This window comes from Topomyia yanbarensis, chromosome 2, assembly GCF_030247195.1.
Source record: "Topomyia yanbarensis strain Yona2022 chromosome 2, ASM3024719v1, whole genome shotgun sequence".
Lineage (NCBI taxonomy): Eukaryota > Metazoa > Arthropoda > Insecta > Diptera > Culicidae > Topomyia > Topomyia yanbarensis.
The window spans coordinates 391,619,027-391,637,864 of NC_080671.1; the positions used below are offsets into that span (position 1 = coordinate 391,619,027).

Genomic DNA, 18,838 nt, shown 5'->3' on the forward strand with positions numbered 1-18,838 from the left:
GTCTATTTCAGCAAACTGTAGTACAAGTATAGTTGAACAAAAAAATCAGCTCAATCATAACGTATTCATATAATTGACATTCTCCTGAAATTCTATATGCAAAAGTATAGTATGTAGTGGGTGACTTTATCAATTGTATAAAAGTTTGAAAATTTAGAAAATAAATCTTCTTCAGTTCTTCTGAGATATTTTTCTTTGAATCGGTAAAAATTCGATAACACATGTCCAATTTATTTTTTTGTGTTAAAGAAACTTATGTTTAGATAAAGCTGCGCAACTTTCTAGTATATTCGATTAATGTATTCTGATCCGCCTTTGAGTTACAATGATGGGATCAAGTCTCCCCGGGGATCAAGTCTCCTCAGTCTCCCCTACCAATACCTGAACCACAAACGGTTGCCAAATTTGTGGCAGCTGTTCAGTCCATATTGACCACAGCAAAATCAATATCCAGCACCCTAAAATCCACTGCAAGCAACATCGCTGAAGAAGATAATAACAACGACGACGGATTTACATTGGTCACCCGTAAGCGTAAGAAGCAGGAAAGAACATCTGATCGCGAGAACTAAGACACTTTTAATCATGATGACCTTGATGTGAAAGACAGGAGAGAATTAAATGATCCCAATTACGCAGCAGCCAAGCCGCGAAAGAAGGTCTCCACTCGCACAGAGATGCCAGGTACTTTTTTCAAATGTCTGCAATAATAATTTTAAGTCTGGGAAGAACAAAAAATGTCAGGAAAGCTAGTGTAACCAAAAGCCTTTATATTCAAAAATCTGCAACCAAACTAAAAAATCTGCAAATATCTGCAACCAAACTAAAAAATCTGCAAATATCAAGACTTGTCTGCAAATCTGGCATCTCTGCACTCGCTATAAAAAGTTGCGCGCACGAGATCCAACGAATAATCAATAATATTTGTTTTTATGTTTATTTTTACATATTGTAAACACATGAAAGATCTACGGCTCCGTTAAGTTATCGCTATGAGCCGTGACAATTAAACGAAATAAAAAAAACTACCAATTTGAAAGTGTTAAGTGTGGGGTGTCATAGCGAACAAGTTTCACCCTTAATTAAGTCTCATGATAGTCTAGTGCATTTTGGCCAAATCGAGCCAGTCGCCATTGTAGCAATGACGTGCGACAATGGTTCAGCGGCAGGGGAGAACAATTTATCCTGAAGGAGTTAAAGCCACCAAATTATTTCAAGCTTCGTCCAATAGATAAACGATGGGTGATAATGAAGATTAAGGCATCAGTCACGCAATGTGAAAGGCCCCATAAAATAAATGTAATAGAATCACATGAATAAAATGAATAATCTGAAGAACTGATCAATTATTTTTGAATGTAATCAATAGTAATGATTCAGGCGCAAATAAATTATATTTGCGTCCCATTTTCAATACGAATCAACTTGAAATGTTGTTAGTGCTTTGTGTATTTGATATTTTACATTCACTTTGGAAATAAATATATCCATTGTTTTATTACAAAAAGGTGTATGAGACAGATTCTTGGCAAAGTAAGGAAAACATTTTTCATAGGAACTCTAATGTAGTTGAATCACGTCGGCAGTCTCTCTATTTCAGTGACTTCTGATATGTGCGCACATGTACTAATGTCATCGTCGTTTCTATGTTCGCCGGCTGATTCGTAAATAACAAATGTGCAGCACTTATACCTGCAACGGAAAGTGTGTTTGCTCGGTTTTCGTACGAGCTGATGGTATCTATCAGGTAGTTCTATCGTTCAGGTCTCCGTGAGTGGTTGTTGTTCAGCAGATTCGTATTTTATCTGATTCAAATTGTTTAAAGTCCACCGTAGATAATGAAACTCATCGAGAAGGTAATCAATCCGACCGGCAAAACTCATTTCGGAACGTTAATTTTCTTTCACGGATCAGGTTTGTTACATTAGAAATTAAACTATTCCCATCAATTAAAACCGATTATGTAAATTACAAAAAAAGAAGGTCAAGTGTTAATCGCGACTTTTGGCTTCCAATAGGTGACACCGGGAATGGTTTGACCGAATGGATTCGATTCTTACTTGGCCGTGATATGGACTTCCCGCACATTAAGGTGATTATCCCGACAGCACCGGTACAGCCATATGCCCCGATGGGAGGTGAAAACTCGAACGTTTGGTTCAACCGGAAACGAATCGAAATGGACTGTCCGGAGATCCGAACGTCGCTGGCTTCCATCTACGACACTGTGAACGAGATATTGAAGCGAGAGATGGCACAGGGTGTACCCGCGAATAGAATTATTGTCGGTAATGGTCTTTTACTAGGCTATATGAGGTGTTTTAACTTTCGTTGAACTAACGTTATGACCATTCTAGGAGGGTTCTCGATGGGAGGGGCACTGTCTTTGCACACGGCCTACCATCTGAATCGCGATTTGTTGGGAGCTTTTGCAATTTCATCGTTTCTAAATACTGGTTCCATTGTGTACGATTCTTTGAGCTGTGTAAGTTCGGACGAGCGACTTCCGGAGCTGTTGATGTTTCACGGTGAAAGGTAAGTGTATTTTTGGATATTCACTATCGGCTCAACTAGCAAACTGCCGACGTTCCATACCTGTTTATGGGGGATAGGTCAGAAATAGTGGCAACGTCACGATTTTTATGTTTAGTATTGCTTTTACCCCAAAACAAGAATTTTTCGTCGCTAGAACAATAAGAAAAGAAAAGTATTGGTAGGGGAACTGTGCCTAAGACGGATACCTTAAGGTTAAACAGCAAAATCGACTCATTCATTGATGTATATCTCGTAAATTGTACACAAACCGTGATATGAGATCATATTCCATCATTATAGTAACTTATACTAAAAAATTCAAACAGAAAGTGTTTAAAATGGCTGTGAAAAAGAGACACATAATCGGCATTTCAAAACTGGTATGGGAAAGACGAACGACACCTGGCATGGGTAAGATGGACATACGGCATTGGTAATGTTGAACATAGGACAATGGCAATCCTATCAATAAATTTTATTTTCTGTCGGTACATCACAAAGTTAAGATAATAGAAAATAACCCGAGGGTATGCCAATAAACCGCATTCCGCTTTGTATTCGCGTAAGAAATTTGTTCATCTTTCCCTATCCTACTGTGTCCGTTGTACCCAACATGATACCAAATTTAAAACATGTTCCTAAATTTTTAACCACTCCTTAAAATTTCTGTTTTTTCACCAATCAGTTGCTAGATAAACAGTACAATATGTCAGGCTGGAAATATTTCCCGAGATCAATGGTTTTTGCTTAAATATCTGATAATTTGCGCATTATTTTTTATTCATTTCGTTTATTTGATAGGCACAAATGCGTTAGCTTGGCGGTGCCAAATGCTTTTGTTTTTACATTTTGGATATCTTAAAACTAGGAGGTTACAATGTTGAAATATTTTTTTTACAAAGGAAAAGAAAGTTTACAGCTATCTTAAGACTAGAAATAAGATTCAATATACAAAAGAGGGACAAAAGATTTTTTTATGAAAAAATTTAAAACAAGGGATTCACTTTGATATACAAAAGGGGGAATAATAGTATTTTACGAAATATTTTACGGTTATCTTAAAACTAACAATATAGTTTAGTACACAAAAGGGGGAACAAATATTTATGAGAAATTTCACAGAAATCTTAAAACTAGGGATTCAATTCTATTTACAAGATGGAGGACAAGAGTTTCAATAAAGAGTAAAAATTATAGCTATCTTAAAACTAAGAATACAGAATACTAATTTGAATTTTTTAACTAAAACTTATGCTTGGTCAAGATATTCAAAGGGTGGCTTATTTCCGCATCAGTGTAGCAGCAGTTGTATCAAGGACAGGGGAGAGACAGGGAAAGAAGAGCAAAACTTGCAACTTTCGCTCGAACGGCGGGGGGGGGGGGGGGGGGAGGGGGATCAGCGTATCAAATTTGCGCCTCAGTATAGTAAGTCGTCGAGTACCGGATTGGCGGATGGTATTCTTCGGACCCGCGGGGAATCTTTCAAAAGTCATCGGACCTCGAGTCGCTCTCGCTTCAGTTTCCTTCTATGCAGGCGTAGCGGTAAGGGGGATGGCGGTTACATAGTGGCACTCTGGAGCTGATCGGTTCCACAAGGCAGGAGGAAACTCTAAAAACGAAAAATAAAAGAGAGGGGCTAAATTGGGATATTTATCGTTTTTATGAAGGTATAAATAAGGGACATATAGGGGAAATCACGAGTTGCCAGCATATCTCGGACTGGTACATTGGGTGGTCTACCTCTGGCCCGAAGGGATTCCTTTAACTGAGACCTGGCGTCACAATACCCGGCGCACACCCAGACAACGTGTTCGATGTCGTGATAGCCCTCGTCACAAGCGCACAGACTACTCTCCGCAAGCCCAATACGCCGCAAATGCGCATCCATGGTGTAGTGATTGGACATAAGTCGGGACATTACACGAATAAAATCCCGACCCACATCCATCCCCCCGAACCAAGGCTTCGTTGATACCTTTGGGATAATCGAATGTAGCCATCGTCCAAGTTCCCCATTGCTCCACGAGGTTTGCCAACTGTTGAGCGTCCTCTGACGACAAATACTAAAAAATTCGTTGAAGCAGATTGGTCTTTCGTATATGTCACCATTTAATGCGCCCACCTTTGCTAATGAGTCGGCCTTTTCATTGCCCGGGATAGAACAATGAGAGGGGACCCAAACAAAGGTAATCTGATAAGATTTTTCAGATAACGTACACAAGGACTCCTGTATCTTCCCCAGAAAATACGGTAATTGCTTTTTAGGTTTCACCGCACGAAGAGCCTCGATAGAGCTGAGGCTGTCCGAAACGATGAAGTAGTGATCTGTGGGCAGAGTGTCGATGATCCCAAGGGTGTACTGAATTGCAGCTAACTCTGCGACGTAAACTGAAGCGGGATCATTGAGCTTGAATGAAGCGGTGATAGTATTGTTGAAGATACCGAAGCCAGTGGACCCATCGAGATTTGATCCGTCAGTGTAAAACATTTTGTCGCAGTCGACTTCTCGGAATTTATTATAAAATATATTGGGGATCACCTGCGGGCGTATATGGTCCGGGATTCCACGAATCTCTTCCTTCATGGATGTGTCGAAGAATACAGTAGAATCAGAAGTATCTAGGAAACGGACACGGTTGGGATTGTACGAAGAAGGATTGATGCTCTGTGCCATGTAGTCGAAGTACAAGGACATAAAACGGGTTTGAGAATTAAGCTCGACGAGCCTCTCGAAGTTTTCAATTACCAACGGGTTCAGAATGTCGCATCGGATGAGCAATCGATATGAGAGTTCCCAAAATCGATTTTTTAGCGGAAGAACGCCCGCCAGCACTTCGAGACTCATCGTATGGGTCGAGTGCATGCAACCCAAGGCAATGCGCAAGCAACGATACTGGATTCTCTCCAGTTTGATGAAGTGTATGTTCGCAGCGGAGCGGAAACTGAAACACCCGTACTCCATCACCGACAATATCGTTGTTTGGTATAACCTGATCAGGTCTCCTGGGTGGGCACCCCACCATGTTCCAGTTATTGTCCGGAGAAAATTGATCCTTTGTTGGCATTTCTGTTTCAGATACCTAATGTGACATCCCCAGGTACCTTTAGAGTCGAACCAGACCCCGAGATATTTAAATGTGAAAACCTGGTTGATCGTTGCACCCATTAATAAAAGCTGGAGTTGCGCCGGCTCACGCTTCCTAGAAAAAACAACCAACTCAGTTTTCTCCGTGGAGAACTCAATACCCAGCTGAAGAGCCCAAGCAGACAAATTGTCCAAGGTATTTTGTAATGGTCCTTGCAAGTCGGCAGCTTTGGGCCCTGTAACAGAGACCACCCCGTCGTCTGCAAGTTGCCTTAGCGTGCATGAATTGGCAAGACAATCGTCAATGTCATTCACGTAGAAATTGTAGAGCAGGGGACTTAGACATGATCCCTGGGGAAGACCCATGTAGCTAAATCGCGATGTTGTTAAATCGCCATGCGAAAAACGCATGTGCTTTTCAGACAACAGATTTAGCAAAAAGTTATTTAAAATTGGTGAAAGACCATGCTGGTGCAGCTTCTCTGACAGAATGTTGATAGAAACTGAGTCAAAAGCCCCCTTAATATCCAAGAAGACTGATGCCATCTGCTCTTTGTTAGCATAGGCCATTTGGATTTCTGTAGAAAGCAACGCAAGGCAATCGTTCGTCCCTTTGCCTTTGCGGAAGCCAAATTGTGTATCTGACAGTAAGCCATTTGCTTCAACCCAATTGTCGAGGCGAAACATGATCATTTTCTCGAACAACTTCCGAATACAGGACAGCATTGCAATCGGCCGATACGAGTTGTGGTCGGAGGCTGGTTTTCCTGGTTTTTGGATGGAGATGACCTTCACTTGCCTCCATTCATAAGGGACAATGTTACCCTCAAGAAACTTGTTAAATAAATTCAACAGGCGCCTTTTTGCAGTGTCAGGCAGATTCTTCAGCAAGTTGAATTTGATTCTGTCTAACCCTGGGGCGTTATTGTTGCACGATAAGAGAGCAAGTGAGAACTCCACCATCGAAAACGGTGTTTCGTTCGCGGTATCGTGAGAAGATGCGGCGCGGTACGTTTTCTGTACCGGGACAGAGTCCGGACAGATCTTCTTGGCGAAAGCGAATATCCAACGGTTTGAATATTCCACGTTCTCGTTGGTACTATTACGGTTACGCATACGTCGAGCCGTACCCCAAAGAGTGCTCATCGCTGTTTCTCTCGTTAACCCGTCGACGAACCGGCGCCAATAACTGCGTTTTTTGGCTTTCATTAGACTCTTCATTCGCCTTTCTAACGACGCGTACTGTTGATAGCTAGCGGGTAACCCGTCTTCCCGGAAGGCCTTATATGCAGTGGACTTTTCCGCGTACAGCTCTGAGCACTCTTTATCCCACCACAGGGTGGGAGACCGTCCATGGGTATTCGCGCTGGGTACTGGTTTAGTCTGAGCTTGATTCGCACTGTCGAGAATCAAGCCAGCCAAAAACCTGTACTCTTCCTCCGGAGGAAGTTCTTGAGTGGATTCGATTTTAACGGATATCGCGGTCGCGTAACTCTTCCAATCAATGTTCCGTGTGAGGTCATACGATACATTGATTGTTTCCGATGGTCTTGAACCGTTAGCAATTGAAATCACGATAGGCAAATGATCGCTACCGTGGGGATCAGGGATCACCTTCCACATGCAATCTAACTGTAGCGATGTCGAGCAAAGCGATAAATCCAACGCGCTTGCGCGTGCTGGTGGTGTAGGAATCCGCGTCATTTCTCCCGTGTTTAAGATGGTCATGTTGAAATTATCGCAAAGATCTTGGATTAATGTTGATCTATTATCATCATGAAGACAGCCCCATACCGTACCGTGCGAGTTAAAGTCTCCCAGAACTAGCCGCGGTGCCGGTAAGGATTCCGTGATATTATAAAGCGTTCGGTGCCCTACCGAGGCTCTAGGAGGAATGTAGATGGAAGCAATGCAAAGGTCTTTACCTTTGATTAAAACTTGACAAGCGACAATTTCAATGCCTGGTGTCGAAGGGAGGTTAATTCGGTTGAAAGAATAGCACTTTTTGATCCCCAAAAGTACTCCTCCATAGGGGTTTTCTCGATCCAGACGAATTATATTAAAGTCGTGGAAGTTGAGATTTATATCGGAAGTTAACCAAGTTTCACATAATGCGAAAACATCACATTTTAAACTGTTTAGTAAAAATTTGAAGGAATCGATTTTCGGGAGGATACTTCTGCTGTTCCACTGTAGAACAGTGATCGAATCGGTGACCTCGTTCGACGACTTAGCCATCGAAGGATACGATCGCTGCAAGGAGGGGCCATTTAGTAGTCAACTGCTTCAAAAATGTTTGCACTATAGGGAGAAAACGTATCAGAAGGCTTTTAAGAGGATCAGTAACATTGAAAGCTGTGAAAATTAAGTCCACTATGTCAGAAAATTTCATTAGTCCGCTACTGGACTGAGTATCTGTTTGAAAAAAGGGGACACTTGGGGTTTTGGATGTCCCTGGAAGTGGTGGGTACTCCTTGTTAGAATTAATATTTCCAAGTCCTGGAGCAAATTGCTTCGGCTTTTGTGCATCACTTCCGTTGGATTTATTGGTTGTAGATGGCGCACTCTGAGTGGACGACACTTTGGCACCCTTACGAGGCAATGTAGGGGAGGCTGGATTTCTCCTCTTCCTGGATTCCCCTGGGTTAACCAAAGATGTTCCCTCTCGTGGGTCGTCAGATTCTTGCTCAGCGTTAGCCAAACCAGCATAGGGATTTTCGGACAGGACAGATGGCGAAGCATTCTTTAGCATTTCTGCATAAGAACGCCTTGAGCGTTCCTTAAGGGAGCGCTTAATTTTATCCCCGCGCTGCTTGTACGCAGGACATGATTTAAGAGCATGTGAAGGGCCCCCGCAGCAAATACACTTTTCAGTTTCTTTGTCGCAAGAGTCATCCTCATGCTCTCCTTCGCATTTGCCGCATCGTTTCTTATTTCCACAATATGTGGCTGTGTGGCCCAACTGCTTGCAATTGCTGCAGCTCATGACCCGCGGTACAAACAGGCGAACTGGTAGGCGAACCCTGTCAAGGAGGATGTAGTTGGGAAGAGAGGACCCGGCGAATGTCACCCGAAGCGAGCCTGATAGAGAGTAGGTAGTCTTACCTCCCTCGGTGTTTGCGGTATACAATTGTTTGCATTCCAAGATCTTAATCTGTTCAAGAGAGGGGTCCTTAAAGCAGCCAACCCCGTGCTCCAACAGTTCTTCGCATTTCAGGCCCGGTTCGGACACTACCCCATCGATTTCACAGGCCACACAAGGCACGTACGCTTTAAATTCCCGTGTAAAGCGCTCACAGCAAGCAATCGCGTTTGCCTGGCCGAGATCATTCACTAGAACACGTATCTTGTTTGCCCGAACACGTGTTATCTGAGCTACAGCCGGGTAATTAGCAGTCAGATCTCGAGAAAGTTTTAATATATTAACCGGTTTCTCTCCGGTCCGAAAATATACCACCCATGGCCCAGAGGAACCTTCTGGGTACTGCTTTATACGGGGAGCAATGCGAGTATTAGGGGGATCAGGGACTTCCATGATTACATCAGATGGTATTTCGCCCTCGGCCATTTAAGCACGAGGGCAGAGCGTTATATAAACGGGAATGTGTCTTATTATTTGATTACAAGGTAGAGTAAAAGTAGGGAAAAGGAAAGAAAGCAAACGAGGAAAAAAAAATAAAGCAAAACTTATCTGCAAACAACGTCGATTGTTCCGCACCAGCGAAAACAATGTACTGGATTTACTGTCGGCACCAGCAGAACGGCAGCTAACGAACGAACAAAGGATGACCTTGATTCACTAAAATTTACACACCGAACACCACTGTGAAATATAACGATCCGTTCCGTTCAAAGGTTGGGAGACGTATGAATTTGCGCATTAGATAATAAGAGCATCTTTCAGCATTATTTGAAAATCATATTGTATCTGAAAATCATATTGTAACAGTACATTTGAACTGAATTTTCCAGTTTGCGAGAAACGCAAAATGTCCATCCTATCCACAGTGCCCGTCTTGGTGTACCTTCCCCTACTTCATTCCATAGTGGAACTTGACCTTATATTTCGATAGATTTCGCAGTTAATTCTTATAGTACAGGACGCGTTGCTAGTTTTATGTTCCCTGCTGACACTAGGACTCGAACATACGACTGGCTGATGGGACCAGTGCCGTACTATCTGATCCGCCAGAGCAGAAAAACAATTAAAATTACCCTTGCATCAAACACTATGTCTATCGTCATCGCAGATTGCGATAAAAACATTAATGCAATAATCAATCCCCCAAAGGGTTATTACATCCGTCATTGCATTATCGGTTGGTGCACAAAAATAAAAACCAATTAGCATTTTTTAAAATCAATTCACTGGCATGCAAAAAATAGATGAATACTACTTACATCAAGTTCAACCAGGAAATTATTTTAAATTTAATTGAATTTTTTTTGGGGTTCTTATTGATTACCACACTTCGAACATTAATTACTTTCTTTATAGTTTATGAGTTTTACCATAATTTTTCTTGTTTTTTGCTTACGTGCTTGAATCAAATATTATTCGCATTGTAGATTCCAAATCTAATGCTGATTTCGGTTTTAGGTCAGAGTCGCCCTAGGTTCGCACTAATAAATCCATACAAAAGTGACAGCTCAGAGCGAACCTAGAGCGACTCGGTTCTAAAAACGAAATCAGCATAAGTACATGTTGAAACTTTAGTGCACTAAACCAGTGATTCTCAACCTGCGGGTCGCGAAGTCATTGCTGGGGTCCGCGAAGAAAAATATATTTTCCGAGTGCATATTGAAATTTCAAATCTTGTCCTAACAAATTGAAAATAGCATATTGATATCATACAAAATTGATGTTTATCTGTGGGCGTCCGCAGCAACCCAGTGTGATGTCTAAGGGGCCGTGGTACGAAAAAGGTTGAGAACCGCTGCACTAAACAATGAACAAACGTCATTTCCCTGTGGATTTAGGTGTTTACCATTTTTCAGTCATTTTTTCTAATTTTTGTGTTCGTTGAAAACAAATACGATTGCTACGTTTTATTCAAACGAAAAAATTAAGCCGTTTCGATAACCAATCTTTAGAATTAACAAAAAGAGAAGAACACACAACGGTATTACTGTTTGTTAACAACAATGATTCTGTGATTTTAACATAAGTTTGGTTTGAACAAATAATGCTTTGTTCCATACTGGGGAAAAAACAACCTACATTTTGTTGGAATCAAACATATATTATTGCTTTTTGACAAACGGATCAGTTTGGTCTAAACCAATCAAATAGCGTTTTAGTTTTTTTTCTCGGTGCAAGGTCTCACGGCAAAGACAGATTAGTCCCTCTTTACTGGTTCTCATGGTAAAGAGGGACAAGTCTGTCTTTGCCGTGAGACATGTTGGTAGACTGGCGCAATTCGTAGTTACACTGCCTAAGATCGGCAGAAGACAAAAGATAAGTCCGTTAGATTTAAAGCCTGTTTCTAATGACCCTGCCACTTCTAGTTTTACGATCTGCATATTTCACATCCTTGCTCTCACTTGAGTACAATGGCTCTTAATTTGCATAACTTTCCCTACCCAGTAATCTCTAGCTAATTGAATGTCGATAAAATGTAATAAAAAGAAAGTGTGACTACATCAGTAGAAACAAAAAAGGAAAAAAAGAATAGATTGCAGATAGTTAGAATGACCGAGCGCAACGTGTGCAGTGCTCAGAAAAATAATTTTTTTTTGAAAACTCAACCGGCCCACCCCTGGGTTCCTAATCGCACTAGAAGTACTTGCTCCAAATTTGAAGCAAATCGGACAAGTCTAGCTACCGGACCAACGTGTCTGAAGTTTGTATGGAATTTTTCGAAAATTTACATGGAGAAAACACATTAGCATTTACGCCGCTAGGTGGCACTGTATTCATCGTATTATGACTGTAAGTGAAAATAAGAAAGATAATTTAATTGTTTACAACTTTGTTGAAGACTGCTAGTCAATCCGGTTTTGTTAAAAGAAGCTGTTAAACTTTGAACGAAGTGATATCTGAGTCAGTTTTGCATGGGGCCTAGCAGTTCATGGTCGTATATCAGTACTCGAGTCCCGCGCACTACACATTTTTGTGACATAATGGTTAGGTTTAGCTCAATTGCATATTCAGACGAATTATAGTAAATAATACGAGTCATCTCCTGGTTTGAACATTTTAGTTCCACCTGTGACCGCATAGAGAGCGCCAACACTAAAGATACGTAAAGTTAAAGAAAGCACGTGGGATGTCTCTTTTAAAATTTTCGTCTTCATACAGCCATATTACTCAGATTACCCACATGACTCTCCTTAGTGCAACGTTTCGAAGGAAACATAAAATAGTTACAATTTTCTCATAATACAAATATTGTGCAAATTTTGTTAGGACTACAAATATTTTCTTTTTCGTGTAGAAAAAAATAGGTTCGTCTTCTTAATCCTGCACAAATACATCGCAACATTAAATTAGTTTGGACACTGACAAATATTGCAGATTAGTTGAAAGTCTTATGACACATCTTAGAAATGGATTTGGGAATATAAGGATAGATGTGAGTCGTGACAGTTGCTACGAACACAGCGGGTAAAAAATAGGGGGACGGGTGCTGGGGCGAGTGAGGAATGGTAAGTGATGGCTAGTGCTGTGATATTATTTTTGTGTTTAGGGCGAAATTTTGATTCCTTACATCTTCATTATAAATAATGCAACTTGTAACTTTTACGCCATAATTAGTATACCATATATCTGATGCAGGGGCGGCGAAACACTTTACGCCCGAGTGGGTAGGAAGCATAGGGTGAGGGGTCCATTAGTAAGGATTTTTTTCCCTTTTCGCAATGCACATGCTTACATTACATTCACATTAAATCACGTTCGTTTATGAGAATGAAATTGTGGCACATCGATGTTTCAATATGTGTGTAGTGCGAGATACATGCGTTGCACATCTAAATTTTTTTAAATGTTTCAAAATTTCGAGTGGGTAATTACCTACTCGGTTATTTTCGAGTGGGTAGTACTACCCATACTACCCACGCTTTCCGCCGGCCCTGATCTGATGGAAGTGGCAGCTCTGGCGAATCGCCCGGACGTGTTGTCGTTAATGTCCAATATTTTTCAAAGTTTTTCAGTGATATGCAATATATTCAACAGGAAAACGAAGTCAATCGTTTAGTAGGTAGTTTTTTCTGTTGAGTTACGTGTTAGTAGGTTGAAGTATGATTTTGCATAGAAATTTGTCGTCACAACTTTGCCATTGAAGTATGTGAAGCAAGACGCGAAAAATACGCCCGTTCGTCTCGCTTAGCGCCTGCAGTGCCGCCTGGACCTGAGTAGCTGAGCGGATGGAGGAGAAATTGTTCACAGAAATCTCATGAATTTATTTATTGAGAGCTGGTGAGATCGTTTCATGCCATTTTTCAATGCTTGTCTAACTTCATAAATATTTTCCTTTTTGTAAATACGTGCCAAAATCAAAAATATTTTTCATTCTGGAAGTGCGAATATATTGAAAATATCCAATTGAATCACATCGTTCACACCTCTCATGGCCATTCGTTCTCAATCCGGAACAAGAATTAGTGATTTAGAAGAGAAATTTAATAATATGTATTGTTCATATTTTGGTTTGAATTTTGTCCAACTTTGACATTCGAAAATTGGAATTTCATATAAAAAATGTGTATTGAGCATACACATTATAAATTATAGGGTATTAATTACCGTTCTCAGAAGACCAGATGTTTGCCTTTCTTGTATAACAAGTATGGTCCAGAAATGTGTTGTTTTTGCGTATGAAATATTATACGCTAGGACATAATGGGTTATAACATAAATCTTGCAAAAGAAGACTAATTTTCACTAGAATTTTGTTATTCAAAAAGATTATTGCTCTCGGTGATGTTACGAGTATAATTTGTATATGAATTAATTAGAAATCCATTTTCTCACTACTAGATGGATTACTTGGTGATCTGTGTATTCATATAGCATCCAACATCTATCTCGCGACTAAACGGAATGCTTAATACAACGGATAAATACATCAACTCTGGGCAAATTTTCACTTTAAAGTGAATTTACACATTGCTTTGTCTTTGATGTGAACTTGTGTATCAATTTTCGAGACATAGTTGATTAATTATCGATTAAATTCACGAAATGTTTTCGGAATCGGATTCCCTGAATCACGCAGATCCTTATACATGACTGAAGCCATCACTCCTCTCAGACAACACCATGCGTCCTCCCCAGGCACACCTAATGACCCCTGGTTTGTTTCCCTAGTTGGTCAAACAATCACCATATAAACATAGAGATTAGTCTGTTCAGTCCAAAGCAAGGTCAACCTCTTACAATGTCAAAACAAAGGAGTATTTAAAAAACAACGAGTATTTAAAATTGCATACGACAACATATGTGTAAATTTGAGATGAATGAAATGAAGACTACTACTTATTTGCAACAAAATAAGAGTGAAAAAAATAGTTGGATAACCAAAGTGGCTCACTGCACTATTGACGAATCATCCAACGAAAATATGTGATACGGGACGCGGACGAGAAAAGCTGATCGCAGCCCAGGGACCAGTTACTGTATTTGGGCAGGTTAAAAACTGATAGAATCAGTACAAATCATCCTATTTCCAATGGATCCGCAAAATATTGGTATTAAGTTGGTAATGGTAGTGTACGACGAAGATGAATCTCGAATGTTAGGATTTCACTCAACCACCAACGGAAAGGGCCAAAAGTAACTCTAACTGGTCTCAGCTTGAGAAATGGGGTATGATATTTTACACGGAGAAATATTCTGAAGAACACTTACAGAAACTTGGATATTCACATTCTCGTACACGCATACAATCTCAACCATGACCTTCGAGGGACCGATTCTCTGAACGTTTCGTGTAAATTTAAGCGAAAAGGGGAATTCGGGCAGAACGAACATGATGGCGTAACGTGTGGTCGTTGAAAATACCAGCAATCAATTTTCCAGACTTTTTACATAAAAACACACTTCTCGGTAAAGTTTATCAAGCCTTTTTAACAAATGTCCCATTTTTATGATTTTTCCTCATTGTACACCCGGTGTCTCTGATAGAAAATATTTAGACAAAAAATCAGTAGGGGAGACCGGGGCTGGTTGGCCGAGTTTTGCTTTCTGAATTTCTATATTCATTCTGGTTAGACTTTTTGAAAACCGGTTTGGCTGTCATGAAGATATAACCCTTGAGTACATAGGTAATTTTTTTCATTCATGAAAAAAAATCAGGGGAAAAGTTATTAGCAAACAAATGTGGAAAGAAAAATCGGCCAACCAACCCCAGGGCTGGGGTAGGTTGGCCGAGTTTGGTAAAATAACTTAAACACGTCAAATGTATCAGTGAAAAACTTTCAATTTAAAAAATATATCGTTTTTTCGTATATAGGTAAGGAAAATAAAATCCACTCTTCACTTTTTAGTCTTTTTAACCTTTTTGGACTTACCTTTGGCAGCTTTAGTGAACTTTTTACCAGCTCTCGCTGATTTTTTCCTACGCCAGCGTACGCTTACGTTTGATTTCATTTTTCTGCTCCTCCAATATTTCTTTTATTGGGGAATCGGTTAAAATTTGAGACGATCGGCGTTTACGAACTTGTCACTTCTTCGAATCAGATCATGCACTAGCCTTGGGAAGAGGTCTGACGTCTTCAGACAGGCTTACATCTGCAGCAGACTCTATGCTAATGGACGAGTTTTGTTCGAGATTGGGTCGATCTGTGACAAATCCTGCCAGAAACGCGGATATTTTTCCTCAGGAGGAAAAATTTCAGGACTGGAGCGGCACATGCCAGAGATTCTGAAATCTGCTTGGCATTTAATTTATAAAATATCGGAATCAACTTTTTTATAAACAATTTCCGACTTTTAATTATTCTAATATCTTATTTCTATTTGGTAATAATTTTAAATTATTTTTATTAATTATTTCTCATGTATATTTCTCCTTATAATCATCAATATTAGCATAATATCAAATTATGCTTTGGAAAAGGTTGGCATTTCACAAAGTGCACATTACTCTACACTAAATTTACAACTCAGCCAACCAGCCCCGCACAGAACTCGGCCAACCTACCCCAATGTATATTTTCGAGAACAATCACGATTTACACAAACAAATATAAGGTTACATTGGTAACCATTATACCATTTTGTTGGGTTTTGAATACCCTTTCCAGCAGTACAAAATTATTGGAAATCGGATGTAAATTGATTCGCGTTACACATATTATTTTTCAGAAACAGAAATTTACTCACCAATGCCTAAAAAAAGAACAAACGTGCTCCTGTACAAACGATACCACCAAAACACCTGAAATTACGTCGGTACATTGCTGACCTAATACCCCACCAAAATCACTATAGATGTCGCTACTGCGCATAATAGCCTTTTCATAAAAGGCACTCGGCCAACCTGCCCCTTCGGCCAACCAGCCCCGGTCACCCCTATCGCAAAAGTACTTACTAATCGAAAGCTTATATTCTCCTCTTTCATCTGAGCATAAATTTGAAAAGTTCTATCAGGGGGTCTAGCACATTTATTTTTTTTTATCATTTTGATGTTAAATTTTTAGGTATTTCCGATAGTACCGTTTTAGGAGTTTAAATCAATCAGTACACAATGTCAGAGAAACGGATTTGTAACGTTAATGAAATTATTCGAAGACAACATTTAGCCAGTTTCGTGTTAGTAATTAGGTATCTTGAAATTCTCAGAATGAAACTTCAATTTATTTTTCTTCGAAATATATTTTTGCTCGGGATTCCTATGAAACTATTGTTACATCGAAAATTCATCATTGTTTTATGGATTTCTCGAACAGTTTTAGCTCGATTTGATTTGTTTTGGTTTTTAGTTTCCTTGGAAATTATGAATTTAAACACGATCTCAAGACTCTTCCTTTAAAGACACATAAGAACAGTGGTCCTCATTTTTACACAAAATTAGATTACCTTTCACGGGTTAGGAGTTAGAAAATATTTGGAAGTAGCAGGGTGTAATCTGTTTTTAGGGATTGTTTATTTGTTCAAATTAGCAATTCTATTATAGGAAATATAGGAAAGTTGAAATTGTAAAGTGCACTTTATCAAACAATTCGATTTTTTTAGTTGACGAAACAGAGGATCTAAATACATATAAATAAAAGGGTATTGTTTCGCGGATTTGAAGAAATTCTACTAAGATACTATATCAGATGTACAACCCTATGTTGGGCCGAAAACTCATTTGTTTAAATACTTTGACAACTTGATAGATGAAAAATTGAAACTTTTTCTATATAGTAGTCTTTTCAAGGCAAAATATAACAACATATAACAAATATATTTTAGTGCATTGATCGCAAATCCAAAGAGAAAATATTTAAAATTCCAACCAATTTCGGAAGGTTAATTCACAAACGCAGTTTTATCTCACCTACCATTTAAGTAGGAAGCAGATATTAGTAAGTAGCAATTCTATTATCATTGCGAATCAGATATTAGGTCAATCTTCTTATAACATATGTATTAATAATATTTTTTAAATTAATAATTTTGATTGCGCTGCATCAAATCAGCAAACGCTGTTTTTTGGAGGCATTCAGTTTAGTAAATCTCACTATTTATGGTGCCTTTAGCCACAAATAGTTCACTACGTGTGCCACAAGTGCATATGGCCTACCAAATCAGGTACTTCGAAGTGAATTTCGATAGCTTCATCCATTTAAAATGACCATCCACAGTAAACTTAACATTACGCGTTTAAATATTTTCTCTTCCGGAAACTGCTTAAAATCCGTTTTGATGTAGGATTAATCATACATGTCATTGCGCCGGTATTTCGTCAGCAGCGTCGTGCAGAGTTTGCGGGTGCGCGTTTTGCGAAACATCGAAACAGTTTTTTGGCCAAGTCCCGTGACAAAATATGCCACTTGAAGTGAGCAATCTGCACTTTCTCGGTTGGTTTGCACGTTGTCCCCAGTTTTCGTCTAGCTCCTGGCTTGTCGTTTACTGTCATCTATTCCTGAAGTATTTGGAAGGCATTTGAGATGGTCGAATGATGTATATTCCTCAGTTTTCCCACGATGCGAGAACCTAGGATTGTGCATGTGAGTACACAAAATCTTCTCCGAAATGTTTGCTGATATTCTTCCATCTCGACCGGAATGTCACTGAAAATTGCACAAGTGAGCGTATGTAAACAAAACACTCTAAAAAGAAACTGAGTAAAATTTTGTTAGTTTCGGTCCGGAATGAAAAAAGTTACGCAAATTTGAAAGTGTCACCATAATTATTAACTAACGCTTTACATACGAGCAAAATGCTGTGTTCATGTATCATTACTTTTCTAATGGTACCTTATTATTAGTTGTAACATTTCGTCTTACAGGGGAAAAAAATCAATCCTAAGGGGTTTTACTGATAAATAGAACATAAACTCTGACTCACGGTTTTGTTTATTTACTTTTCAGAGACACACTGGTGCCGATTGAGTGGGGCCAAACTACGTTCGACGAGCTGGCCAAGCTGGGCGTTCGAGGTCAGTTCGTTCCGCATCGGAATGCGCTGCACGAGATTAAAAAAGATCAGCTGCTTAAGGTTATCGAGTGGGTCTACCGACTGATTCCTGAACCACGAGAACCCACACCTCCTGAGCCAACACCTAGCGTGACTGCACCGAAGAAAAAGGGAAAGCTGTAGTCTGGGCTGTCGGTGTCATCAAAGAGACGAATCAAGTACCTTAACAGATATTCTAAAACCATACTACAATTTTTTTTTTCGGAAATTCGTTGTTACGTTATCAGTTCCTTACAGTTGTAAAATCGTCTGGCGGCAATAAATCTTATCGCAGACTATGCAAATTTTGCGTTTTCATTTCCTCGTACGAATCTGCTTGTTTCCACAACTCTCACACGTCTGAATGATTCAAATTCTGTATCTCGGCTATCTCTGGTTGTTTAGCTCCACTTTGAGGAAGTTTACGTTATATGCCTATGGCCGGTTGATAGCAGTCGCTGTACGTGTGAAACGAACGGCTGATATCCATTCGTGCGTGCAATTTATCTAGCATTTATTATTTTGCCTCAAGTAACTTGAAAGCTTTAAGCAACTGATGAAGCTTTACCTACATTAGAACGACCTTCCTCGGTTGCCGGTCGATGCCTGTT

At 39.8% G+C, this 18,838-nt stretch overlaps 1 protein-coding gene across 1 annotated transcript; it reads left to right on the forward strand.

Moving 5' to 3' along the window:
• The first annotated feature begins 1,687 nt into the window (after positions 1-1,687).
• LOC131684814 (lysophospholipase-like protein 1) lies at positions 1,688-18,532 on the forward strand. The gene is made up of 5 exons (XM_058967989.1): positions 1,688-1,747; positions 1,826-1,914; positions 2,019-2,288; positions 2,358-2,535; positions 18,143-18,532. The coding sequence occupies exons 2-5, from the start codon at positions 1,839-1,841 to the stop codon at positions 18,369-18,371; spliced, it is 753 nt and encodes a 250-aa protein (XP_058823972.1). The 5' UTR covers positions 1,688-1,747; positions 1,826-1,838; the 3' UTR covers positions 18,372-18,532.
• Positions 18,533-18,838: the final 306 nt, after the last annotated feature.